Genomic DNA, 20,580 nt, shown 5'->3' on the forward strand with positions numbered 1-20,580 from the left:
AAAATAAAAGAACAAATATAAATTAAAAAAAGTAATAGTTAAAAATAAGAGACGCACAACATTTTTTAACTTTATATTTTGTTTATGATATTTATGATTATATTATTAGACCAAAAAATCTTTAAAAGTTAGTAGGGGTAATATTGATGGTAAAAGATAGTAAAAAAATGTTGATAAACAATTAATCCATGCATATAGGATTTGGTGGGTGTTTGGCGGTAGACAATTAGGGTTTTGTTCTCTTAATATATAAACGTAATCCATGCCCTATCATTAAGTGGTGTAGTTTTTTGGAGGTGTGGTTGTCTTGGGTTTTTTGTCGTAGTCTGGTTTGTAACGCTGGTCCTCTGATCAATGTCTTGTTTGCCAACGTTCTTGCTCGCGGCTTGGTTTGTCGCACACTTGATGCACTGGTTCTCTTTTGTTGGATGATACTCCTCTTTCTCTTGATGACTGCACTATGAATAAATCTATATTTTTTTTTGTTAGAGTGTTGATTGATATTGATATGTTATTTGTTTTGCGTAATCAAATTTATGTAGGAAAACCTAGTTTTGCTTTTATTGCAGATATTGAATTTGAGAAATTGCCTCCATTTTACTCTTCATACAAAATGATAGGGCATGATATTTCTAAATGCAAAAACGACATCTTGATAACTTCAATAACACCAAACCACCTATTGTTCTATCTAAAGCTGTTATTGTACAATATAAACTTGTGATTGTCTAGATCAAATAAATTAATGATGCCCTTCATAAGGAATTGATTGGTGTCATATAAAAACAAAATTGTATGGTAGAGATAAAAATATATGATCGTAATGCAAGAGTGATAGAAGTTGAAGGAGTTGCTATTGATTTGATAACCTTGTTGAAGTTATTGTTGGCCAGGTGGAGGATGAATCTCTTATTGGTCAAAAGTTTAAAATTTTTGATGAAGATATATGGGCTTATTCAAGGATGATATTTTTGTTGATATGCCTCCTTTGAAGGATGTCCATGAATTAGATGATTTGCTAAAAAAAAAAAAAGACTCAAATCCTCCTTAAAATTATGGTCTTTTAGAAAAGTTCTCTCGTCTCAAATTTGCAACTAATGTAACAAGTCCTAAATTAGTTAATATGTCAAACAAATTACTTCTAAATCTGTTTCTCAAGGTTTAGTCTTGCAAAATTATTTTGAATCTCTTCCAAGTGATAAGAGGTTTAAGAATCATGTCTGACCATCTTGACAACGAATACAATTGAATTTACTTTGATTGATATTTTCTTAAAAGAAGTCAATTTGGTTTCTAAGTTCTATATTGAAAAGATAGATAAGGAGAAATCATTAAGTGAAGACAATAAACTAATTCAAACCTCTAAAAGGCTTAGATGTCCTCCTAAACTCCTAAAGCTGGAGTGAAAGCCAATAAAATGATCTCTAAAACAAGTCAATCCAACAAAAAATAATGGTAGTGACGTTCATCAATATTATAGAAGATGATTAATCTGATTGGATTGAATTTTTGGGATTCAATCGTTTTTCTTTTTTGTTTTTATGAGAGTTACGCATTATAAAATGTTCTTTTGTTCCTCTTCATGTCTTTATTTAATTCTTAATTTTTTGGGTTTAAACTCTCAATGCATAAACTACTCTTGCAAGTTTCTTTGTTTTTTTATTTTTTTCGCATGAGTTTGATCTAGTTCCCATGTTTTTTTTTTCTTTTTTAATTTAATATTATTTTTCATGTGATGACACATGTTGCCTAGCATGATATTTATAAAAAAATATTAATTGAAAATTATTTTGATATACATATATATATAAAAATAAATTTAATATATGTTAATAAAATTTATTGAAATCAGTGAAAAAATTAGGCTAACATAAATACGAGTGATAAAGATTATGGAAAAATTTCAATTTTTTATTTATTTTTTAAATAAACTTTGAAATTCTATAATTTTTAATAATCAATCAAATTTTCAAAATTTTAATTTTTAAACATTTATCATCCAAAGTACATAATTTTTTTTCATAAACTATTTTAGATCATCTATAAAAATAAATTATCTCCAAAAAAAAAATCATCCTAACACATTATTGACCTTTAATCACTTTCCCAAAAGTTGGACATACACTATCATATAAACCTCCATTGATTAACTTTTACCATTAAAAAAGAATTACAGTTAATATAATAGTCTAAACATGGATTTTGATGCTATATAAAACATGCACTAAATTAAATTTTTCACATTAAAAAAATCCATTTGAATGGGTTTGGAAAAAGCTAAAAGCTTTAGAAGATATTCTGAAGAAGAAAAACATAAATGAGCTTTTCTTCCCTTTTGTGTCTGATTACATTTTTGGTAAACAAAGCAAGGAGACAGTGGTGGCAGCAAAGCCACCTCTTCTACCGACAACAACCCCAATTGGCCACTAAATTTCATTTTTCACAATCATGTAAATTCACACTCAATCTTTCACAACATTATTTGCCTTCTATTCTTAGATTTTGTCAGAACCAACTTACATACATTAAGAACAACTCAAATTTGTACTTCCTTACACACACATAAATAAATAACCAATTCCTATTCATTCACTTCACACACTAACAACTCACATTCTTTTTTACTCAAGGACAAAGAAAAATAAATAAAAGAGAAATTACCCTTTTTGGTCACTAAACAAATTCACCTTTAAAGTTATATTCTTATCTTGTCTTCTTCACCCTCATGTATCATACACATGTACTTAAGAAAGTTCCAAAACCAACCCTACTCATGCTTAACAAAAATAAAAAAAGGGGAAAAATATCTCACACTAGACAATACCTTAGTCATAGACATTTCATTAATCAAACTCATCCGAACAAGAACAACATAAGAAACCAATCATTAGATTACATGATCTTTAATTTACTTGTTTGATATCTTTATAGTTGAATAAATTTTGGTCTTTGTTAGTTTAAACAATAAAAAAAGATTATAATATGGTGTGTCCTAAAATAAATTAAAATGATATGTTTTCTTATTAGACAAGTTTATAGGTAATTCAATTTCATAAAATTTAGTTGCAAAATAAAGTTTTCATTTTATTTATATACTAAAATTTTGTCTCATGTAAAGATAAAATCTTTAACATATTTAAAGACTAAAATAACTATTTTTTAACATAAAAGTTAAAAACTAAAATTTGTTTGAAAATTATATCGATGTGAATAAAAACATTTCATATGAGTATAAATTTTGAACTGATTTTGTGAAATTTAGGTAGAATTAAAGTGATTTTTTAATAAATTAATTCAATATTTTTATTACCAATTACAAATATTCATATTGAAACTATATATGATGTTATAAAAAAGAAAAATCTTTCTCAAAATATTAATTGAAAACTCAAATATGAAATGGTGGATTAAGGTGACACGAAACGATGTTGCATATATGAATTGACTTATGTGTTAGATGGATATGAGGAAGATTTGATGGAAATAGAAAAGTCCCCATCATGGGATTCTTGCAAATGATTTGTTCTAATGAGTCCATGAAGAAGAATCCTTGGAGAAAAGCTTTCCCTGGAAGTGGTGAGTTTTGAAAATTGATCATGTGAAGCATTAGGGTGGAACTTGTGGGTGGGGGATATCAAAATTAGGATGTGGTCTTGCCGTTTGAGACATGTCCACACATGGTTTTTAAGTATAGTGTGAACACACACGCAACATTCTGCATTCTGGTTTGGTGCTGCTGTTGCTTATGCATTGTGGTGTTAGTAGTTGAAACTCCTTTGTCCCTTCATCTTATACTTATTATATAGTTAGCTTAGCTGGTTTTGTCATGACAGTTCCATTCATCCATCCATTTTATATCTATTCATAATTATTATCAATATTCATTCTTATTTATAACTGTCACACCCTCAACACTTCACCAAGATTCCTTTTAATAATTATTATGCAGAGGTTGCCTCTGGTTCAGGTTTATGCATAACTCCAACATTTCTACATACTTTAATGTGTTTTTGTTTTTTAAAACATGTCTTATGCAGAGGATAGAAAGTGCTTGTCATGAACCATGATGCTGACTGCAATCCCCTCCTACCTAAAACTGGCCATTTTCTTATTGGAAGTTCAGTTTTCAATTCTTCAATTTCTGCTTCTTTCTGGGCTTCTAAAGCTGAGATCATGTTTGTCACAAAAGAACTTTTCAAACTGTCAAATATATATGGCACTAATCAATTTGGTCTTTTGAATGAATTAAGATTGATTTAATTGGTTGATGATAAGAATATAATATATTAATCCAATGTCTTATTTGTAAGTATTAATTTAGCTCCATATGTCATCAATTTTTACACATCAACCTGTGATTTGCATTACACAATGATTTTGATGTCACTTTTTCAATGATTGAAGGATCAAAGTGATGGTGTCAACTCTTTCAGGAAATAAAATAGATGATAACTCTCAAATGTAGTATTAAAAAAAGACTAAAAGAACTAACAGTAAGAGTAATAAACAAATTCTGAGATATTAATTGTGAAAATTGAAGGAATCATAGACATGCCAGATTGTCTTCAAACTAGGTTAGTTGTTTTTTAAGGTTTGTTGTTGTTCCATCAGTTTAGCTTTGAAATATGAAAAATGAAGTTGGCTAAATTTTTGGCCACCAACTATATATCAGAAGCTATTGCTGTTCCATTTATCAAAAAGTTTCCGTAGTCCATAAGAAAAATGGGCTGGATCAAACATTCGTGGCAAAATCAATACCCAATATGTCAGAATTTTTTTATAAGATAATTGAGTTCATCAATCATATATCAATCTTCATATTAATTTCCAAATGCATCGTATCGATTTATTGAACTACTAATTGAAATATTTCTTATGTTCGCATTCAACCTTGATTACAATTAGTTATTAGTTTGCTATATTTTTATATAGATGAATAATTTTAAATAATATTAAAATCATCTAAAATCTATTTTATTATAAATTTATTAGATTACCGGACCATCTTATATAATTATATGGATATAATATTCCAAAATATTTATCTAGTTAATTTTATTTTATTTTTCTTCAAATTAAGAATTTTTTAGAATCACGTGTCCTATGGTTTAATAAATTTTTTATTCCAATTTTAAACTATTTGAATATGAAAATTATTGACTTAAATTATAATTTTTTATTCCTATCCTCCCTCTCCCTTGGGAGCAACATCATCACCGACACAACGCCATAAATGCACCATGTATCCGTAACGTAAGCACAATAACTACATAATAAAGACACAAAAATTAAACAGAATTTTTACAAAGTTAAGATCATCGCAAGTCAATTTTTATCTCAATTTAATTACAAACTTACATGGATGAATGATAGGTTTAGATAAAATTTAAATTCATTTTTACAAAGACTTACAAGGAGTCTAAGTCAATATATGCTTAAACTTTTATATTTAATTAAATACAATAAACTACAATTATTTTTGTTTAGAATCAAAAAGTCATTTTTAAATTCGGTATAAATAAAATTATTCTGAAACCAAAAAATAATTTATAAGAATATTATACATTTTCTATACATAAAGTTTGAAAAGTATGGGACAGAAGGTACAGTACTGTGTAGTACCAATGTTGCAGGTCCGTTACTCGTCCTATGCAGAATAACATTTCACACAGACACATGCTCCCACACGCTTCTTCTCCTCTTCACGCGCTCTCTGCTCCATTTGAACCCCACTCGCGCGAACCTGGATCTTCCCTTCATTGCTTCGCTTCGCGCCATAGATAGCCACAAACCCATATCTTCTTTGTTTTTCTGCACGTGCCCTTTTCTCTCTGCTTCATGTTCCAGCGTTTGAATCGATGCTGCAACTCCAAAGATACGAGCTTTGCTCCATTTTAGGAGATGGGTCTTGAACAACCGCGTTCACCTCATCCCAGTTTTGGATCCTCGTGTAACTGAACCTTTTATGCTTCTGAAGCTTCTTCTTTCTTTGGGACCAAAATGATTAACAAAACGCTCTTCTTCACTTATTTCTACTTGTTTGTCTACATTTTGCTTTCTTCTGGAGTCATTTTGTACAACAAGGTATATTAGTGACTATATATATACATAGCAACCTTCAACTAGATTTTACTTTTAGTTACAGCATCTCTAATGTAGTATCATGTTTTTTCTTTTCAATAAAATTTGCAGTGGGTTCTATCTCCAAAGTACTTTAACTTTCCGCTTCCTATAACACTGACCATGATTCACATGGGCTTTTCTGGGGCAGTGGCATTTTTTCTTGTCCGGGTCTTTAAGGTATGTTGTGCCGTTTTTGTTTTGGTGTAGTGTTGTACTTTGAGAATATGCTCCTTTTGCTGGTTTATTGTCAATTTTGAGTGCCTTTAGTATTCAGTGTTGGCTTTATTTTTGACCAAAAAGTTGAATTGTGTGCTAAGTTTCTACAGTGGATGTTACTGTGTTCTTTATTCGAGTGTATAGGCTTTGATATTGATCGCATCTAGGGGCACCGCTATCATGTTCTGTTTGTTAGTGTTACCATTAATTATAGTTTTCTTTTGTGGGTGAATCTCAAGTCAATGATGTGATTTCTAAAAAAACCTTTTTATATGCTTACGTGCTTGTGTAAATGTTGATGTTAGTGTTTCACTTTCATTAAGATGTGCTTCTTTGTGCCATTTGCACAACTCTTCCTCTTACCTGAACTTTTAGTGCCTTCCTTTCACCCTTGTTTTGGTCACTTTCTTTGCCTGGTTATTTGATTATCTTAAGTTATTTTCCTTTTCTCTGATTGCAGGTTGTATCTCCTGTCAAAATGACATTTGAAATGTAAGTGTGTCTTTGAGTTGAAGCCTTTTTGAGCTTCTTCTCCTTTGACAAGTTATTTCTTAAAACACTTTCTTTATTGCATTGCAGATATGCAACTTGCGTGATACCAATTAGTGCTTTCTTTGCTTCAAGTCTTTGGTAAGCAGTACAACATGGGCAAACTGAAGTTGCTCTGAGTTGGGATAAAACTTATCCTCAGATTTGATAATGGGAGTATCCTTCACATTTGTGAAAAGTCTGGTTTACTTCTTAATTAGTTTTGACTGTTTTTGGCCTACTTTTTACCCTTCTTTTCTGTGCCACACTTCTGAATAATCTAGACTGGGGACCTAACCAATTTCTTGTCAGTAGGATTTGGTTTTCAAAACTTTTTTTCTAATGTAACCTTTAAGGATATTCGGACATTAGCCCGCATTAGGATGGAGATGACACTCCTGCATCGACTAAAACTATTAAGATGGTACTGTAGGCATGAAGTTATATGATCTCAAATGAAAGCCCTTTTTCAAAGAATCTGGCATAATAAAGAGTGAAGTGGATCATTTAGTATTGGAATGATCACGATTCTCTATCCAATGAAAGGTCATTATCAAACTCTGGAATAGATTGTCTGTGGCCTTAAGTTATTATAATATGCTTGCCAGAAAAGTATATTTTACTTTTTGCGTCACCTACACATTTGGAATTTGTTCATTTTCTACCATTTTAATTAATCCGTTCAATCTAACTATGATGTTTCTAAGAAAATTATGATAAGTTGTACTACTTTGGTGAAACTTGTGTGCTCTATTCACATTCTCACACCTTCTGCAATATCAGTACTTCTGAAGAAACAATCATGTTTTTATGAAGAATTTATTCTGTCTTTACAGGTTTGGTAACACAGCTTATTTGCATATTTCTGTGGCCTTCATCCAGATGCTCAAAGCTCTAAGTACGTTTTTTAACAGACGTCAAATGCTTTGCTTACTCTCTGAATGATATTTTCTTGATTCTAAAACATGATTTTTCAGTGCCCGTGGCAACATTCCTCGTGGCTGTTATTTGTGGCACTGACAAAGCGAGGTGTGATGTGTTCTTCAACATGTTGCTGGTCAGTGTTGGAGTTGTCATTTCCTCCTACGGAGAAATTAATTTTAATGTAGTTGGTACAGTTTACCAGGTCACGGGCATTTTTGCTGAAGCTTTAAGACTGGTCTTAACACAAGTCCTTTTACAGAAGAAGGGCTTGAGTTTAAATCCTATTACAAGCTTATATTACATAGCTCCATGCAGGTATAAATAGTTAATTGAGTCTATGCAGAGGTCATATTAACACTGCTACCCATACAAAGCATGTTCCTATCAATGATAATATAGTGCTAATGTGTATTTTGGGGCGATGTACCTGCACTGCACAACATGCACATACGTGATTAGATGTATGATACACGGATACGAAGAGTATCTGATACGGGGAGATGCACTTTAAAAATAACAAAAGTACGTGATAGATGCATACTATAAAAATCCTTAAATTATCCACTTCAAAATTCGGAATTCCGTTAGTGTTTTATCTTTAGAAGACACATCAAAAGGTTAAAAGAGGAAGGTGTATATAAACTGTTATTGATCTCTATTCTTAAGCGATGTGAGAATATATTGGATGTAGAATATATTGGACGCACCGGAATAATTATCATCATACATCAACAAGTATCCATGAAGTATCTTAGAGTATCAGAAAATACAAATAGAAGTATTCGTGCATCAATGTGTAATATGCAGCAGTCATTCTTGTATTTTTAGTTTCTTCTAAGTATATGATTTTTCTCATATCAATGTTATTGCCTCCGTTATTAGTTAACTGTTATTGGTGGTATCAATGCTGCATTTGTACAAAACCAGCTTACCATATGTGATCTGCTCATTCATTTGTACTTTGTTGAATGCAGTTTTGTGTTTCTCTTTGTGCCTTGGTACCTGCTGGAAAAGCCCGTGATGGAAGTTTCACAGATTCAGTTCAACTTTTGGATATTCTTTTCCAATGCTCTGTGTGCTTTAGCCTTGAATTTTTCCATTTTCTTAGTAATTGGTAGAACCGGTGCCGTAACCGTACGGGTTGCTGGAGTGCTTAAAGACTGGATATTAATAGCCCTTTCTACCGTGATATTTCCAGAGTCAGCAATAACATGGCTGAATATAATTGGCTATGCTATTGGTAAGTTTTGTTTGAAAAGATCAATTCTTTTTAGTCTCCCTCCCTCCTCATCCTTTCATATTTTACCTGCAGCACTATGTGGAGTTGTGATGTACAATTACATTAAGGTTAGGGATGTCCGAGCCTCTCAATCACCGGCTGAAATTATTCCAGATCGAATGACAAAGGTATCTTCTTGGCATAACTTCAGTATTTGTTTGAGCCCATGTAAACTTGTTATACATGGTAGCATGAGTTAAGAATTAAGTAACTGATAAAGATCAAGAAAATTTTCTCACACATTTTATGCATGGTCATTTTAATTTATAGTTTATTTATCTTATCTGATCAATTCCATTGACATACAGGACTGGAAATTCGAGAAGAGGTCATCTGATTTGTATATGCCAGATAATGTTAGTGGAGGAAGTAGTGGGGGCAATGGTTCTCTTTCTGATATGAATTTTGATGAAGAAGCACCGTTAATTTCTTCATCAAGGGTATCTCATATTGGACGCATGCAGCTAGCCAACCATGCAAAATGAAAACCCCAATTCAATATTTATCATATATCTTTCTCCAAAATGGAGAAAGAACAAGTGGAAGTTGGCGAAAACCACTCTATTCTTTCTCAAATAATGGAATCCTTCGTGCTTGCTCTTTGTAATCACATTCATGTGCTGATCCGAGGTTTAAGACCAGAGTGGGGGACCAAATCTCCTCTTAATTCCTATATCAGTTTAAATTTATTACCACCATTTGGGGCACAAAATTTTGAATGAAGGTTGGTTTTCTCTGAAAAGGCCTCTAAGAGTCTATTGGTATAATTATCATCATGTATTGCAAGTATATATATTTCCTATAATATTCTTAAAACTGAATTAACAGTTGATTTTAGGGATAGAGCTCCTCAGAACAATATATACTGGTCTTCTCTTGACACGTAACATATCAGGGGAAACTTATTTCTTCATGTATCCATAATTTATTCCACCACTTCTCAAAGTAGTGTAACAAAGAAAATAACTTTCAAAATTTCTAGACAAGTCGTTGCAAGCTACTGTTGGAGAAAAAACAACACTTCATTCCACCCCATTTCAAGCACCGTGCAACCGTCACACCAATTTAGTCACCAATCTTTGTCCCTACCAGAAACATCATATTTCCAGATACCATCAGGAAAGTTGATTTTAAAATTTTAGGAAGAAATTAAACTGTTCCTAAAAATAATTGTTCTGTATGATACATTATATAATAGAGTATTCCAGAGTGAATATTCAAAATACTTGTAAGTCAGACTTTTTAATACATTCCATTTGGACTGCGTCTTCTGCAGTAAATGATGATCCCTAACATAAAAATTAACGAAAGAATACTTAGATAATTACTGGAATTTAGAGAACAGAGTAGGCTCCTTCGCATTCAAAGGCGGGTCAGGTAACTGAAAATATAACCGACACGTATCGGTTTTTTTTCAAAAATATTTAAATTAAACAAATATTGGGGCTTGAAGGCCGAAGTAAAGAAAGTTGATATGAACAACTGCAAGCTCAACCCTGAATGTAATTTACAAAACCAATCCATCAGACAGTTTGGAATGCGTGTGTACATTAAAGAGAAATAGGGGGGAGGGGGGGGGCAAATCTCCTTTGAATTAGACATATACAGAACGAATTTAACAGTATTACATTCTCTGGTCCTACACTTTTGGAATGATACAATAACGGAACATGGCACTCGAAAGAAAAGCAGAAGGCTCTCGTGTGATTTACATAAAATCACAAACAAGGGTATGCAAGTGTACATATATTTAATTAATTGAAGAGACCAAAATAATGCCTCCAGACAGCAATCCTCCAACTTCCGCATTAATGAGAGCAAGAATCAATTGAGGAGTAGGATGCAGTTCACTCTTGTTCAAATATAAGAATTAATTGAAATGATCTGTTGTCCTTGCATACAAAAGCCTCCTTGTGGGAACCGGAGGTGCCAATCCCGGGATATCCCTAATATCTTTGTTGCCGGGATGCACAATCTACAGAAGATAACAGTTAAAACAGAAGCACAGTGTAGGTGTTGTGCATAAATATGAAACATTCATTATGCACAACGGAAAATCTGTAGATGGCGCATTGAACATAACCATTTCTTTAATAGGCAATCACTAGTGCAGATCATCATGCAATATAAGTTCTCACCACGTTAGATTGTATAATGATATTCCAAATTAAGTTATTTCAAATGTTTCCTGTAAAAGGCTTCTTTCAAATAAATTGTCGGAGCATCTTAGTTCTTTAAAAACTGTACCATAATTTGACAGGAAAAAAATATCCAGAACAAATCCATAAAGTAATACATGAAAATGATACCTTTACGACAATAATGGCAATTACACCACAGACGATAAGGAACAGAAAAAGCATGATGCACTTGTCTGTAGCTACCTGAAATAGGGAAATACAAATTAGTTCCATGACAGTCTTGAAGGAAAGTAAACAGTGCATGGAAGAAATGAAATTGAAGCCAACCTGTCTACTAATCTCCTTAACAAGTTGGGAGGCCTTTTTAATTGAGAACTGAATTGAATCAAGTTCATTAACAATACGGCCCATTTGGTCAGTCTGCAGAATAATAAACAGAAAAGTGGTCAAAATTGTTATCTAGCACTTATTTATAGCATACTCAATGCAAATCAGACTTACTTGGCCTTTCAAGGTAGCAGCAGTTTGGGTGCCAACTTCAATTGTTTGATGTACAACCTACATTGAAGGAGTAAGAACAAAGGCCCAGCAGCAGCAATCCAGGTGTAAGTATGAAGAGACTCACCTGCTTAGATCTCTCAATAGCCTGGTCAGTTTCATCCATTGTCTTTGTCCCAGAATTGATTAGTTCTTGATTTGACATTTCTATAATAGAGGCAAAAGGCATTATTGCTAAGATAAATAGGACATTTACTAGTTACTTTACTACTTGCTACACAGAAATATAAATAAGCATGCCAAGGGTGTGCTTGGAAGAACTTATGTAGACTAGTTGTCTTATTATGACACAAGTATTTGTGTAGGTGTCGAGACTTGGAGAACGTATGAAAATATCTATGACAGTGTTGTCAAAAAAAGCAGTCATGCCATGGAGGATTTCCGTGGTGAATATTTTGCATGGCAGTGCTATGTTGTCTTGGGTGTCACAGAATGGCGGTTCGGAACGGCCATGGCACAAATCACAATCCCACAGTGCAAACATCTTCGCAAAGAAACCCAGGGACAGTGCGACCAGACCCAACCTGAGGCATTCAATCCCTAGTTTCTTTTCTCTTTTGGTTTCTATATTGGGTTATACACCCGGCCCAACCCAGTAGTCAACCCAATTGTATTTGTTTTTTTAGAAAAAAGGTTGGGTCATACAACCCGACTCAAACCCAAACACCCTACCCCACAACCTCCTTTGGTTCATGTACCCCCACAGCGCACCCAACATTGCCGTTACCTCCATCTGTGAGTTCTGTCACAGCCCGCAGCTATTAAAACAAGCTCTCCAAGATAGCTTATGAAAACCGCTTACAGCTATTAGCTCTTCATCTTAGGTACTTATTCGATAAACTCTTAATTGGTCATTTACTACAAGATAAGCTGTTTACCCAAATGCACACCCAACCCCAAGAAGGACACACCAATAAATATAAAAACTTGAAGTATGCCTTTGCAAAAATCAGTAATCACACAATGCACAATTTCTATATGGAAACTTATTACAACAGAAGCACAAATATACTGTGAAATCGATTTCATTAATATGGCAAAATTCTGACAACACCTCATTGCACCAATTACTAATTCCATCAAACACCTTACCAGATGCCATTCGAACGTTTTCATCTGCTGTAGGTTCGCTTGCTCCAGCTCCATTGTCAAAAAGTTCAAGTTTTTTATTTCCAATGGTGTTCATGTACCTGTCAATTATTGAAGTGATAACATAAATCCTCCTTTCAAAGCTCCAAAACCTTATTTAGCAGTAGAGTTAACAAAAAGGGAAACTGAATTTTGCTTTGTTCGTTCTGCTAATCTTTGCAGTAACATTTGTCATGAATTCATGATTTAGAAAATTGAATATGCCCATAAAGAAGCTTGGTCTTGACAATCTGATTTGTTCCATAACTTTGAAGAGAATCAATTTGAGTATGTTAAAGAAAGAAATGGAAAGATAAACTTACGTTTTTCGCAATGCCACATATGAGTTTAGCTCCTTGATCTGCAAGAAGAATGTACATTAGGAAACTTAAAGAGTTGGCTGTTTGTTTAAATGCACATGCAGTGTGTAACAAACATGCAAAATTCTCAGACACGAGCTACTTTCTGATAATCTGGGAATCACTTTATGTGTCTTGACAATAAGTGTTCTGGGTACTGACCATTGATTGTTTTTCATCATTCAGTTGCTTATTCACTTCTGGGGGGTTTCTCCCCTCTTCATCTTTAATTTTACGATCAAATTCCTTTATCAACCTGAAACCATTAATCACAGGGAATTTGACTTGTTTCAAAAATGAGGCATTGAAAAAAAGAAAATTAATTCTACCTGACAAATAAGAAGTCTGGAAAGCACATCAACAGCATGATAAACAACAAAAATAACCATCCATTTCTTTTCCATAAAATATTCACCCATGTTAAACATCATCAAATCCTGGGAAATTGGTATAAGATGTAAATTCCATTACAGATCTCTTGCTATTACGTTTAACAGTAACAAGCAAATTTTCCACCATGCCAACCTATGGGGAGAAGAAAAGGTGATATTTTGAATAGAGTGCATTTCCCTCCCATTCACAGTTTTATTATCTTGTTCAGAGAGATATAGTTTACACTGAGTGATAACAAGATTAAAAATATAAAAATGCATATCTACTAACCTTTTGGACTCCCTCATCTTGTCCGTGAGTTCTTCAAGCTGATTAGTTTGTCTATTGGCATCTTTAATCTTATCCAGCTTCTGGAAGCCATTTCTGGATGCAAAAGGTAAAGCTTGTCAACAATAAATAAACTAAGCAACACATTACAGATCATCCACATTATAAGACGTCCCCAACTGCTTAAACAATGGGATCTATTTACCAAAGATCATTAATCCCTGGTTCCTACGTTTCCTTCTCCATGAACTAACATTTGATAACTATAATCGTAGCACCAACTAAGGATACATTATCACAAGACTAAAGCAAAAGAAAAATACAACCAAACCACAAGTCACTTGTATAAAGATAAACAAAGGAAGGATAACGTAACTCCCAACAACTGGTTCAACCCATATTTTGAATGGGAGAGGGAAATCTAGGCCATCCAAGTCAGTAATATTCAGAGTTTCAAGAGATGAAAAATAAATCACTGTGACCGGAGAAAACATGTGTAGTGGTAAAAAAAACAAGCAACTCCTCCCTAGAGTCTCACTACCCGTTAAAGTCCAGAAGAAAACTCTTTTCTTCTGCATAAATAATACAAACGAATCCCCTCAATAGAAAAGTTAAACCACCACCAAACCTAGGGGCTAAACAACCCTAAGTCTAAAATCACATAAAATTACATTTCAGAGGATAATCAATCCCCGAATTTCAACAATCATAAAATCACAAATCACAACATCTACCACTACCAATATTATCATTTATCAAATTAATTCCTAAATCTCAACGAGTACGACAAAACACGTAATGATAGGAAGAGAGAATTAAGAGAGGGCATACGCGAGGGCACGAAAGTTGTCGCGAATTTCACCGTGGATCTGCTCCACCTGAGGACTCATCTGCAAATTGGAGGCCATAGCTGCCGGAGATTAAGTCTGCCCCCAGAATCCCGGCAAAAAAGCAAAAACCTAAAGTGGGAGAGAAACCCTAGGTGGTCGGTGAGAGAAGACGATTAGGACGATGATGCATAATAATTGTTGAGAAAGGAACGGAGAATGCAGAAGGAGAATGTGGAAGGTTTGGATTGGATGAAATTGAAAATTGAAGATTGAATGAATAGCGGTGGGAGAGAAAGAGAAAGAGAAAGAAAGAGCAGAACAACACACGAAAACAGAACACAACACAACACAACGAGGAAGTTCGACCTGTGTGCTGTACCATGAGATGGAACAAACAATGGAATTAGGAAAGGAACCGTTGTCAGATAATATTTTATTAATTATTAATTAATCAATTACTTATTTAATCTCATATTAATCCACCTTTTTTTATTTCTTATTTTTTTAGCGATGAAAATAATATAAACTTTTAAATTAAAATAGAATGGATGACAGCTTGGCACAACGGGGGAGAGTTTTGTTTTCATTCGTCTATCTTCTTTCATCACCCAATTTTTTTATTTGTCTTATCTTATTTAGATTAATTTATTTATCATTAGTGTGCTTAGAATGAAATTTTTAGGATAATTAAATTTTTATAAATAAATTAAAATATTATTTAAAAATAGTCTTAACTAATATTATTTCAAATAATTATAGTTGGTGAAAATGGCATCAAAATATCTTGTAGAATTTGATTGAAAAATAACATTACTAAGTAATATTTTTAAACTGTAAAACATTGTTTATTAAGATATATTTTTATATTTGATGTTAATAAAAATTTAAATTCAACAAAATTGGATTATTGCACCGTAACAAAATATTTTTAAAAAAAATTAACAGATTTTCTATCAAATACCTGTATTAAAGGAAAAAAAATACCAAATTGTAAATAAAATAAAACTGGTTTAAGTATAAGTTATTTAATGAAAAATATGTATTAACTTTTTAAAATTATTAATTAATAATTTATAAAAAATATTTTTTAAGATAATAAATAAGTTGAAGTGGAATGTGCTGTTTGTGGGTCTCACTACTTTTACCTTAATCTTTCTCTTCTCATCTCTCATGGTCCCATCAACCATTTTTGCAAACCTTTCACTTCACTTTTAACTCTAATTTCAAACATTATCATCATCACCCATCAATTTTTGGGACATTTATTTTATTTTTAAATTTTTAATTCCTCTAATTAATTTCCTCTTTGTATCTAATTGCTCAGCTAATTTTTCCATTCTTTCTTTAAGAAGAGTTATAGAAGAATAAAGGAGCTAGTTAATCAGAAAATTATATAAACATCTTACTATTATATTATAGTGAGAAAAAAAATCCAACTACAAAAAGTTAATTAAAAATAGGTATAATTACCTTTTTATATTTACATTTAAAATCGATGTTCAATTTAATATAATATTTAGTAATTTAAAAAAATCAATTTATTTTTAATTTTTTTTAAAAAGGTTTAATTTAGTTTTTTGGATTAAGTTTCCACCCACTACGTTAAAAGTTACAATTAAATCCCCTAAAACTGCTTACGCATATTGAAAATGTTTAGCAGAGTTCACTTTAGCTTCATTTTATTAAATTACACTAGATGAAAAAAAAACGTAATTACACCTTAAAAATATAAAAAAATTAAACCTACTTTTATTAAATATAAGAAATTGATTCTGACATATAAAATCACATTCAAATTGAAAAAAAAAAATTAGAAAGAAATATTGATTTAGTTACATTTGAACGTAAAATTAATTTTGAATGAATTGACTCTAAAGTCAACTAACAATTTCATAAACTATCACTGAACTCATCATGTTTAAAATAAATAATTTTAACACTATAACAATTTCTTTACTGTCATTACTAAGAAATCATAATTTCTCTCATAAGATTTTACAGTATATAATCTCGTGTTAATAAAAGTCCAATTTATTCAATGTTTTATCTATTATGGATTTCTATGATAACGTAATTTGAAGATAGGTAGATATTTACAATAGCTTTTATATTAAAAATATAAATTAAAATGGTGTGTGAAATTAATTTTAATCACTATAAGAAAACTATTCATAAATGTAGAACAAAAGTCAGCAAAAGTTTATAAAATTATAGATGTTAATTATAATTTTGAGGTAAACCATTGATAAATAATAAGATGTTAACCTGAATGAACATAAAAAAGTTCTTCAAGACTAACTTGAAACATGTTTGTTGCCTCTTTTCATACATCTTTCATATTTATATTTATATTGATGATGACCTATAAATTAGCAGTAACCATCACATTATAGTGACTTTTTCTTTATATATTTTTTTGTTGTATGAAGTTTTTTCACCTACATTATCAATCGGACATTGTTATGAAATTGTACAAAAGAGAAGATGGAAATTTAAAAAAAAAATAGAAGTTTTTTAAAAAAAATATGAAAAGGAAAAAAAATAATTGAGGAATAAATAAATGATATTTTTTAAAAAGACGAAGATAATATTTTTTTTCTTCCTAAGATAAAACTGACACTAGTGAAAAAGAACTTTTTATGACAGTTTTACAATATTTTTTATGACGGTTTTGATGGTAACATAAAATCAAGCGATATAAAAATTCAACACTTTCTATATCGGTTGAAAGACTAACATAGTAAGTTGACTTACTATGACTGTTGTATGTAAACCGTCATAAAATGTGTAAAATATTTGTCATGACAACACTTGTTATGACTGATATTTCTAGAATTGTCATAAAAATATTATTTACTATCATAGTAAGTGATTTTTTATGAAAAATATTACTACTACCCTTTATAGTAAATCAGACTTTTTATGTCATATATTACACTAACTGTCATAATAAGTTTATTTAAAAAAAAACGTTTGCTTTATCATTTTTTTGCATTCATTAATAACAATTACCTGCATATTAATGTTATCCAGACCATTGTATACAATTTCCAAATAAACTCATTCATTGATCAATTTTTCCTCATTCATTAATAACAATCACCTGCGTATCAATGTTATCCATACAATTGCATATAATTCATAGACAAACTCATTCATTGATCAATTTTCCCTCATTCATTAATAACAATCACCTACATATCAATGTTATCTACAATTGCATACAATTTACAGACAAACTCATTCATTATCAAATTTCCCCCATTCATTAATAACAATCACATGTATATCAATGTAATTTAGACAATTGCATACAATTTCCAGACAAACTCATTCATTGATCAATTTTACTCAATTCATTAATAACAATCACTTGCATATCAATGTTATCCATACAATTGCATACAATTTATTGACAAACCCATTCATGGACCAATTTTACTTCATTCATTAATAACTATCACCTGCATATCAATGTTATCAAGACAATTGCATACAATTGCCATACACACTCATTCATTGATATTCAATAAACATTGTGCAAAAAAGATAAATATAACATTCATTGTATATTTAAATAAACTAACAAAATTTACATCTTATCATAAACGTTTAAAAAGAATGAAACACAATGCATTCTAATGTATGGAGATGGGTTGTTGAATAACTACAAAAAAATTGACTTAATCAATAAAAAGTGAAATTCAAAATTAAATAATTAAGGTATTTGAGTAAATATTTTATTACCTCTCTTCATGAGTCAGTAATGTTTGCGGATATGATTGTCTACATGTGTTTCATTACATAATATCCAAACTTATAGCTTCTCGATTGATGTGAACACTGCAAATTAAAATACTAACATAAGATATATTTTATATCATAAATAAATAGTGGTGAGACAAATAAGTTACATTAGCTGCAATTAATTGTATATTCTTTCTAGCTACATGTGCAAGTCCTTACAATCTCGAATGAGCCTCTAGAGTCCTATAAAAAGTAGACATTCTTTAATTTATATTAATTATTAAGATAGGAAATATAATACAATAAAAAAAACTTACGCGTCTAATAAATGTTTGATGGCCAAAGTGTTAGTTTTCTTATGCACTGTCAATGACCCCTACAAGTTATAATAATATTAATAATAAATAAGTTCTAAATTAATTAACTGTAGTTTAAAATTTTATACTTACTCATGCAAGTAAGGTGCTAAATACACTTCTTTGCCTAAATTTAGAAATGTCCCTATTAAGTATGTTTGCACTTCACTCACTTTATTTCCTACACTATAAATGGCAACCGGGTCAAAAAATCCATAAAGATAAGCATTCTTCTTCTCAATGCATAGGTTATGTAAATAACTTGGACATTGAAAAAATAATGTTAGAGTAAAATATGAATGTATTAAACTATTTTAAAAGTTAATGAAATTATACTTACAACAACCAAAGTTGTAGAACCGATATAGATAGTTGATTAGTACCAGTAACAATCTCACAAATATTCTTATGATATATATATATATATATATATATATATATATATATATATATATATATATATATATATAATGATGTTATTGGCCCTGCCTACAACATCAAGAGGCATATCTAATTGGAAAATTTGTTTTCCCATTGTCACTACCACAACACCAAGTTGTTGGAGATAAAACATTTGTGGTTCTAAAGGGTTGACAACTTTTGAATTTTTAGACTCATCCTAAATTTAAATAAAATTAGTATATAAATATAACTCGTGTGAAGATATTAAAAAGGATAAAAACATCTCTTACTACAATCGGCCAATCTAGTTGACCAAATGATAAAACTTCTTGGGGTCTGTCCTACTATTTGAACCTCCTCAATGGGCATATGAACTCTACTACAAGAATCTCGAACATTTATAACCACCACTCGTATCATATCATCCTTAATCGTCTGGTGGTGAATGGTCAATCCTAACTTAAAGATTTTACCTAAGACCACATAAATATATGAGAATAAACAAAGTCTACACCAAAAAATATAATTGGAATAAAATTTACCTAAGGCCACCAAATGTTGGGGAGGATCATTAACGTACAATTTGCAGTCAACATGGATATCAACACCACCATCCTCTGTTTCTTCAACAATAGGACAACTTCTCTTTGTGCTAATAAGAATAGGGGAAACCTTAGGAGGTGAAGGTGTAGGAGGCTGAATGGACACTCCCATGGATACTAACTCTGCTTACATTTTCGAAAACAACTCATCCCTCAACTCATCTTTGAGAAGTTTTTTGTCGACCTCACTAAGTTGTGATAAAGTAACATGTTGAGCTGGAGTACCAAAGAATTACATAATGCCTATCCCTCATCCAATACCACGAACACATCCCAGATGCTCTGGACAATCAATGACAACCGCTAATATGTATTCATGTCCTTGCGTAATGAATGTTCCCTAAGAATTTTGCTCCACCGAGTCATCCTACAAAACAAACATTTCTTCCTTGAATTAATTGTAATATTTATGAGGTGAGTTAGGTTTCTTACTTTCATTTCATTAATTTAAAATGAGTTTTACATAATAAAAATCAAGTTAACAAGTATTTCTTAAAAAAAATCATTTTTTCTATTGTTATCTGTAATATTTTTATTTTGTTTAAAATATATTAAAATAATAAAAAAGAGTATCACTGTTTCAAATTGAATTTCTTCTCATATAGTATTATTCACATGATTTTTATTTTATATAAAATCATAGGAAACAAACAATTAACAAATAAAAAAATATCCTCAGTGTTTATATATGATCCTTTTATTTATTTATTTTTTACAGATATTAATA

At 31.2% G+C, this 20,580-nt stretch overlaps 2 protein-coding genes across 4 annotated transcripts; one reads left to right on the forward strand and one right to left on the reverse strand.

Moving 5' to 3' along the window:
- The first annotated feature begins 5,605 nt into the window (after window positions 1-5,605).
- Window positions 5,606-9,812, forward strand: LOC137807075 (putative sugar phosphate/phosphate translocator At3g17430). Of its 3 annotated transcripts, none has more exons than XR_016519683.1 (9): window positions 5,606-6,084; window positions 6,193-6,300; window positions 6,800-6,831; window positions 6,919-6,969; window positions 7,704-7,765; window positions 7,845-7,924; window positions 8,766-9,031; window positions 9,104-9,198; window positions 9,379-9,812. XR_016519683.1 is itself a non-coding variant. In XM_068607523.2 (9 exons), the coding sequence occupies exons 1-9, from the start codon at window positions 6,001-6,003 to the stop codon at window positions 9,553-9,555; spliced, it is 1,137 nt and encodes a 378-aa protein (XP_068463624.1). In that variant the 5' UTR covers window positions 5,606-6,000; the 3' UTR covers window positions 9,556-9,812. The 3 variants fall into 3 exon arrangements, 2 of the variants coding, with proteins under 2 accessions (XP_068463624.1, XP_090156778.1); XM_068607523.2 differs by having other exon boundaries at window positions 7,845-8,106; XM_090300652.1 differs by having other exon boundaries at window positions 5,780-6,084; window positions 6,919-7,413; window positions 7,845-8,106.
- Window positions 9,813-10,530: 718 nt separating this feature from the next.
- NPSN13 (Putative plant snare 13) lies at window positions 10,531-15,184 on the reverse strand. The gene is made up of 10 exons (XM_068607524.2): window positions 14,748-15,184; window positions 13,920-14,012; window positions 13,419-13,512; window positions 13,221-13,258; window positions 12,862-12,959; window positions 11,837-11,916; window positions 11,713-11,769; window positions 11,539-11,631; window positions 11,380-11,454; window positions 10,531-11,045 (listed from the first exon to the last, which is right to left on the reverse strand). The coding sequence occupies exons 1-10, from the start codon at window positions 14,822-14,824 to the stop codon at window positions 10,941-10,943; spliced, it is 810 nt and encodes a 269-aa protein (XP_068463625.1). The 5' UTR covers window positions 14,825-15,184; the 3' UTR covers window positions 10,531-10,940.
- Window positions 15,185-20,580: the final 5,396 nt, after the last annotated feature.

This window comes from Phaseolus vulgaris, chromosome 3 (assembly GCF_051622355.1).
Source record: "Phaseolus vulgaris cultivar YP4 chromosome 3, ASM5162235v1, whole genome shotgun sequence".
Classification (NCBI taxonomy): Eukaryota; Viridiplantae; Streptophyta; class Magnoliopsida; order Fabales; family Fabaceae; genus Phaseolus; species Phaseolus vulgaris.

Coding starts and splice junctions, on each gene's coding strand:
- LOC137807075 (XM_068607523.2), top strand. CDS start 6,001: ATGATTAACAAAACGCTCTTCTTCACTTATTTCTACTTGTTTGTCTAC. Junction 6,085..6,192: donor GAGTCATTTTGTACAACAAG/GTATATTAGTGA, acceptor TAAAATTTGCAG/TGGGTTCTATCTCCAAAGTA. Junction 7,766..7,844: donor CCAGATGCTCAAAGCTCTAA/GTACGTTTTTTA, acceptor ATGATTTTTCAG/TGCCCGTGGCAACATTCCTC.
- NPSN13 (XM_068607524.2), bottom strand. CDS start 14,824: ATGGCCTCCAATTTGCAGATGAGTCCTCAGGTGGAGCAGATCCACGGT. Junction 13,513..13,919: donor AAGATGAGGGAGTCCAAAAG/GTTAGTAGATAT, acceptor TAATGGTTTCAG/GTTGATAAAGGAATTTGATC. Junction 11,917..12,861: donor AAACGTTCGAATGGCATCTG/GTAAGGTGTTTG, acceptor CCTCTATTATAG/AAATGTCAAATCAAGAACTA.